At 45.0% G+C, this 7,242-nt stretch overlaps 1 protein-coding gene across 1 annotated transcript in view; it reads left to right on the top strand.

Moving 5' to 3' along the window:
• The first annotated feature begins 282 nt into the window (after positions 1 to 282).
• stau1 (staufen double-stranded RNA binding protein 1) overlaps positions 283 to 7,242 on the top strand; it is a 14,108-nt gene continuing 7,148 nt past the window's right edge. Inside the window, exons 1-9 of the mRNA XM_030776515.1 lie at positions 283 to 435; positions 1,557 to 1,883; positions 2,146 to 2,267; positions 2,830 to 3,010; positions 4,066 to 4,216; positions 4,895 to 5,066; positions 5,487 to 5,582; positions 6,362 to 6,574; positions 6,773 to 6,916. Coding sequence (XP_030632375.1) covers positions 1,694 to 1,883; positions 2,146 to 2,267; positions 2,830 to 3,010; positions 4,066 to 4,216; positions 4,895 to 5,066; positions 5,487 to 5,582; positions 6,362 to 6,574; positions 6,773 to 6,916 — 1,269 coding nt within the window. The 5' untranslated portion in view covers positions 283 to 435; positions 1,557 to 1,693. The remainder of the gene's footprint in view (positions 436 to 1,556; positions 1,884 to 2,145; positions 2,268 to 2,829; positions 3,011 to 4,065; positions 4,217 to 4,894; positions 5,067 to 5,486; positions 5,583 to 6,361; positions 6,575 to 6,772; positions 6,917 to 7,242) is intronic.

The following is a 7,242-nucleotide window of genomic DNA, read 5'->3' as shown; positions in this document are numbered from 1 at the left end:
ATTCAAAACGATTATTATTATTATTATTATTATTATTATTATTATTGCTATTATTATTATTATTATTGCATTAGAAACGTTATTATCTTCTTAAATGCTACCTGTTGTGTAACATCTGGAATGTGAGAAAATTACGAGATGATCAGTTACTAACAATTAATCAATAACAAATCCCAGCTGCATTTGTTTTGGGATTGCGAAAAGTCGCCCTCGTGGCCCCGGCTTTATCTCGTCATTTCCTGCAGGCAGCGGAAAATTGAACCATTCTCTTTAGTGTTTGCCCTGTCTGCCTATTTCATTACTACCTCCTCACCAATATTTTCCAATTCAAAACCACAAAAGAACATCTCTTTAATTGGATAAATCAGAGAATCACAAGACTTAAACAACATAACCCATGGAGTAATTAAACGACCGGAACGAAATATCTCTGAGGTGAGCTTTACAATGACGTTTGGCTCGAGCTCACATTTTACACAAGCAAGCTAGTTAGCTTAGCTACATAGCCATTCATCAGATTTGTTCAAAGGATTTGTGTTCTGTGAAAAAATAAAAAATAAAATAATTACAGACTCGCACGCACACAGGCGCATACACACGCCTGGGAACTATGTAGCCCGTGTCGTGCAGGAATAATGTCAAAATGTTGTCTGTTTTGCCTGCTACGACCATTTAGCCGGGTTGGCTAGGCAGCTTTTCATGGAAGGGCTTGCCTATTTTTTGACAGCTGACCACTCGCAATTTGGCAGCTTTGCAATTGTGGGAGTTGCTTGCTAAATTTAAATGAGCGATTCCTATCCTCTGTCCCATCAGTAGTAGTGGGAAGTCATAAAAGGATGTTTTGAATATCTTTACACACCGTCTCTCTGAAACCGCAAGTCCATTTCACGAATTGCGTTCCAGGAATATGCTTATTTGTAGCTTCAGGGATATCACGCAGTGCTAGCCTGCTAACCGTGTAGTGATATTGACCTGTTCAGCATCCTGCTTAAGCAGCCGCATTGACAGAGGTGGTCCAGGTGGTGTAGGAAACTACCAAGCATTTTGAATTGTGAACTGAACGAGTGATGTTACACTGGCTGGAGATTGGTAGTTTTGTGAGGATCAATATGCAGCCCGTTTTTTTTTTGTCTTCCGTTCTTATTTGATTGATTGTTTCATTGATTTTTCATATTTTTAGGCCCTGATGATTTCCTAATGTACTGTTTATACAACTAGCCATGCCCGGTCTTAGGACAGCTGATTACATTGGATATTCAAGAGTCAGTAGGGACAGACTGGTTCTCCTGTCAAGTCATAGGATAATTACGTCACCGTGCACGTTCTAGCTTTGAGGCAGTTGTTGTATCTGAAAGAGTCGAGTAACTGCAAATTGACTTTATCTTATGAAGGAGTCTGTTCTTATGTAATCATTGGTGTAAAGCAATAATGAATGAGCACTTTAGACAGCTTGTGGGGCTCCAAAAAAAGGAGCGGTTCCAATTAACGTATTCTTCCACTCTTTCCCCCTCTCTGTTCCCCTCTCTCTCTGCCTGTCCCCTTTCCCCCTCCCATAGGCAGAGCTTTGCAGTCTTTCTCCCACACTGAACACATATTCTCACACTCTCAGCCTCTGCTCAGGAACCTTTACCTTCTAGACTGCAAAGCTCTTAGCTGTCTGTCCAATCAGAATCCTTCCTCTAAATCTGTCAGTATGTCTCAGCTTCAGTTCCAGTCTCCTAGCAACCCCATGGCCAGTCCTGCCCCTCTGCAGATGGCCCTGCCTCAGCCAGGGTTCAGCATCCCATGTAATTCGGCCTCCTTGCCATCGGAGAGCGCCAGTCACCCTCTCCGGAGCTCTGCCCTGCCCTCAGCCTCGGCCACCCCCTTCTGTAACCCCACAGGTGGGTGCTGTGTTTATCGCTGTAAGAGATATTAGACAAATGTTTATGTAAGCACGAGGAAAGGTATCACTCACGTGGTAATTTACCTTAAGAATCAAATCAGAAAAGAAGAGAAAGCAAGGGCATGCCAGTTCTAGGGTTAACACTACCAGTGTGAGTATGCTGACACTCAGTGCAGTCTCCAAGCCAGAGAGAGTTGACTGCTGTTGTCGCCGTTACTGTTTGTAAGCAGAGAATTGTTTGCTGTGTGTTTTTCTCTCAGTATCTAACATGGCAAACCCTAAAGAGAAGACGCCCATGTGTCTGGTGAATGAGTTAGCCCGTTACAATAAGATCCAACCTGAATATCAGCTGCTCAGTGAGCAAGGACCAGCCCACTCTAAGGTAAAAAAGGAAAACGAAAACCAGAAAGTCACACCGAAACAGACAGGTGAAAACCAGTCGGTCACACTGTAATCTGGCAAATGAAAACAAATGTGTCACACTGTAAATAGGCAAATGAAAACAAATGTGTCACACTGTAGACAGGCAAATGAAAACAAATGTGTCACACTGTAGACAGGCAAATGAAAACAAATGTGTCGCACTGTAGACAGGCAAATGAAAACAAATGTGTCACACTGTAGACAGGCAAATGAAAACAAATGTGTCACACTGTAGACAGGCAAATGAAAACAAATGTGTCACACTGTAGACAGGCAAACTAAAACCAATCGGTCACACTGTAGAGAATGCAGGCAAGCAAAAACAAATCTGTCATACTGTTAACAGGCAAACGAAAACAAATGTCACACTGTTAACAGGCAAACGAAAACAAATTGCTCACACTTTAGAGAAAACAGGCAAAGGAAAACAAATGTCACACTGTAAACAGGCAAATGAAAACAAATCCCTCACAATGTAACCCCCCCCCCCCCCCCCCGCCCCCTCTCTTTCTCTCTCTCAGATTTTCTCAGTGCGGTTAACTTTAGGGGATCAGCATTGGGACGCTGAAGGGTCCAGTATAAAGAAAGCCCAGCACTCTGCTGCTGCCTGTGCTCTTGCCCAGACAACGCTGCCCAAGCCCAGTGTGAGGAGCCCACGCCACCCAGGCAAGAACCAGGGTGGACTCCACAAGAGTGTCGACTGTATGTTGACCACTCAACTTAAACTCTTCCTTACAGTCTGTTTCACCTGATTGCATGGCTCACTCAGGTCTTAATAGAGCCCAGTCTCTCCCCCCAGTCTCTGGTGTTTGTGTGTGTGTGTTTGTGTGTGTGTGTGTGTTTGTGTGTGTGTTCTGCTTGTCTTTTGTGTCACTCCTGTCTCTATATACTTCAGAGTGTCCCTGTCTCTCACAGCAGGTTTAAGCTTAAGTTAAGTTAAGTTTAAGTTAAAATACTGTAACCAGTGTGTTTAACAAGAGTTGTGGGAATGTCTTATGTGAAACTCCAGTTTGCCTGTGATCTTTCTGTATGAGGCTTCAGTTTATGTGTGATCTTTCCGCATGAGGCTCCAGTTTATCTGTGATCTTTCTGTATGAGGCTCCAATTTATCAGTGATTTTTCTGTATGAGGCTCCAGTTTATCTGATTTTTCTGTTTGAGGCTCCAGTTTATCTGATTTTTCTGTATGAGGCTCCAGTTTATCAGTGATTTTTCTGTATGAGGCTCCAGTTTATCAGTGATTTTTCTGTATGAGGCTCCAGTTTATCTGATTTTTCTGTTTGAGGCTCCAGTTTATCTGATTTTTCTGTATGAGGCTCCAGTTTATCAGTGATTTTTCTGTATGAGGCTCCAGTTTATCAGTGATTTTTCTGTTTGAGGCCCCAGTTTATCTGATTTTTCTGTTTGAGGCTCTAGTTTATCAGTGATTTTTCTGTATGAGGCTGGGATGAGCAGCCCTAATATTTATGCTGAAATCTGTAACACCAGCATCTTTTTTGGTTTTATGCATCACTCCTGTTGGCCATTTAACGCTTTCCCTGCCTTGGAATGACTCTGTAGTTGGGGTTATATAGCTGTAGTTATAAATTCATTTAGTGATGCTAAACATTAGCCTCTTCAGCTGCAAGCAGCGGGAGTGTATGTGGATTTCAGCAAGTGTTTCAGCAAGTGAAACCATCATATTGTCATCTATACAGGGGTCGGACGTGCTACTGTTCTCAAAACCAAAAGCGCATGTTTTTATTTGTGTTTTAGCAGACAGTATGACCCACACTGTGGAACTGAATGCACTTTGTACAAAACTGGGGAAAAAGCCCATCTATAAACCTATAGAGCCACACCCGGCCATGAGACCAGCCTTCAACTACAACGTCAGAGCTCCTGGACCCTACACGCGCTCCATACAGCAGTATGTGTCTTCTTCTGCTTCTTTAAATGCATCACATTCACACCAATGGCTGCCTTTCTGCTTCCTGTTTCAGGCTCAGTTCAAAGGTCAGAGGCTTTGCATCTGTGTTGGTCAGCAGTAAAAAAAAAAAAAATTGATTTGTGTAATAATTGGATGCTAAGGTCAGTCTATCAGTAGGTGTGTCAGAGTAAATGGCTGTTTCAGATTATTCTCAGTTGGTTTGGAAACCACTTAACGAATGACATCACTCAGGGTGTTCTGTGAATCTCCTTGTGTCCTGGCAGCCACAGTGTGACTCATCCTGTTGATAGCCAAAGATTTCTTTAATTGCTTGTGTCTCCAAACTGGAGTGCAGTTCGGCTGCTTTCTGTTCTCATTTTCTCTTCAATCAGAGGACAAATCTTACCTAAGAAACAGATGTGCACATCCCTCAGCTAATGGGAGACCACAGTGGTTGACTGATATAAAACAGCCCCACCAGGATAGCAGACCTCCAGGACTGGATTTTGATACCTCTGGTCTACATAAAGATGCCAGTGTTTCAGTTAGGGAATAACATCTAGTTTAAAGCATTGGGTTTCTGTCTGACCAAAGTCATTTTAATACCTCTTTATCATTTTGCTTCAGTGATTTCCGTGGAAATGTTCAGCCTCTGTTCTTTAACTCGTTCCGGGTCAGGTATTACTACCCGTTCCCTCCGGTTGGGCCAGTGCTGTACCACATGGAGCTGTCCATCGGGGGGCAGCAGTTTCACGGCAGGGGACGCACGCGGCAGGCCGCCAAACACGACGCAGCCGCCAAGGCCCTGAAAACCCTGCAGAAGGACCCTGTTCTGCAGCAGCTAAACGAGGTGAACGTCCAGACTGGGCGCATACCCTCACGCTCTTAACACACCACACACCACACCACACAGGGTTTAGCGCAGGGGTCTCAAACTCCGGTCCTGGAGGGCTGGGGTCCTGCTGATTTTTGTTTTCACCTCTTAGTTACCTGTTGATTTTCACCTCGAAAACAGGTGTGGACACTCTTCAGCCAGTCAGAGATTCTATTTAGTTGATCTACAAGAAAACAGCAGGACCCCGGCCCTCCAGGACCAGAGTTTGAGACCCCTGGTTTGCGTCAGCATCCGTCTGGAGAGAGACGGGATGTCCTGGCTTCTGTTAGAATGCTCGTGACATCACATGTGCACTTCAGGGAGTTGTTTTCCATGTTGGATTCGGATGGATTCGATAGGGGTGGAATTACAGACCTTTTGTCCTTTTCTCGGCAGGTGAAAGAGGAGACTGCGGAGGAAAATCTCAACAAATCAGAAATCAGCCAAGTGTTTGAGATCGCGTTGAAGCGGAACATGCCTGTGAACTTCGAGGTGCGTGCAGACTGATTCTCCATGGTGACCCCTACATCAAGAACGTTCCGTCGTTAACGCAAACGATGTCCGCTTCGGTCTCTCTCGCATCGTTTTGTTCTCTATTAAACGTATTATGGACATATAACGTGAATCTTATATGCAAATCTGTGCTGTTTCTACAGTCCCATTCCTAGCTCTGTATGTTCACAGTTACTTCATTCATGGAGAGGTCATTCTCACAGGTGCTTACAGATGATAGGTGTTTTCTGAACAATAAACAACGTGAAGGACCCGAAGGTTTCATAGTCAAGGAGATTACACGCAGTATCATCTATGATAAGACTTAATGATTTAGTCATAGATAAAAATCTGTCATTCAGATTACTTCCCCACCTTACTTTTCTCAGATTTTCAGTTTTGAAAGCTTCCCTTAAAAATGAATTTGCAGGAGAATGATTTGAATGAAACAACAAAAGCACTGAAAAGAATACAGTGATTCCTCCAAATTGTGGATGATTATTTTTCCAGGGAAGTCAAAAGACATCAGCACTAAAGGTTTTTTTTTTTTTTTTTAAAACACCCCCTTGCCGAGGCCGTCGTTTGACTTTGAATGTGGAATTACACATTTCGTTCCCACTTTTGGTTGTTTTAATTTCTCAGTCACTTTCTCGGCGCTGTGCCTGCCGTAGCCCCGGGGTCCGTATCATCGTAGCGCGTCTACGACGTCTACGTCTGTCTCTGTTTTCGTGACGACGTCCGAACCTGTATCTGTGACGAGGTGTCCCATTGGTGCACAGGTGCTCAAGGAAACGGGTCCGCCCCACATGAAAAGCTTCGTGGTGCGGGTGACGGTGGGCGAGTTTTCGGGCGAGGGCGAGGGAAAGAGTAAGAAGACGGCCAAAAAGCTGGCGGCCGTGGCCGTGCTGGGGGAGCTGCGCAGGCTGCCCCATCTCCCCGCCGCCGACAGGACGCCCCAACGCATCAAAAAGAAAACCAAGTCCATCATCAAGGTCTGGCTCTTCACCCACCCCGCAGAGAGCAGGGCTTCTTTTTTTTAATCATTTTTACAAACCTAGAGTGTAAAGATTTTTGATTTTAAATGTACAAATGGATGCGGTATAATCTGCTTGATCTGAGAGACGTTTGCTCCAGACGTTTGTTATGTCGTAGTGTTTTTGCGTGAATCGTGTGCCGTTGTGTCGTCTCAGCTGCAGACCAGTCCTGAGTACGGCCAAGGGATGAACCCCATCAGTCGACTCGCTCAGATCCAGCAGGCGAAGAAAGAGAAGGAGCCGGAGTACAGCCTGGTGACGGAGAGAGGCCTGCCTCGCCGCAGAGAGTTTGTCATGCAGGTAGCACATGCAACCTCTGGCTCCTGGTCTACTGCTCTCTTACCGTCTTTATATTAGTCTGTCTCTGTGCCATGCTGTATTTCTCTCACTGTCTCTCTCCCTCTCTCTCTCGTCTCTGTCTCTCTCTCCTTCTCTCTGTCCCCCTCTCTCTCTGTCTCTCTCTCTCTCTCTCTCTCCCTGTCTCTCTCTCCCTCTCTCTCTCTCCCTGTCTCTCTCTCCCTCTGTCTGTCTCTCTCTCCCTCTGTCTGTCTCTCTCTCCCTCTCTGTCACTCTCTCTCTCTCTCTCTCTGTCACTCTCTCTCTCTCTCTCTCTCTGTCTGTCTCCC

The sequence above is a fragment of the Chanos chanos genome, chromosome 6, assembly GCF_902362185.1.
Source record: "Chanos chanos chromosome 6, fChaCha1.1, whole genome shotgun sequence".
NCBI lineage: Eukaryota > Metazoa > Chordata > Actinopteri > Gonorynchiformes > Chanidae > Chanos > Chanos chanos.
This window is presented reverse-complemented; position numbering and strand designations above follow the sequence as displayed.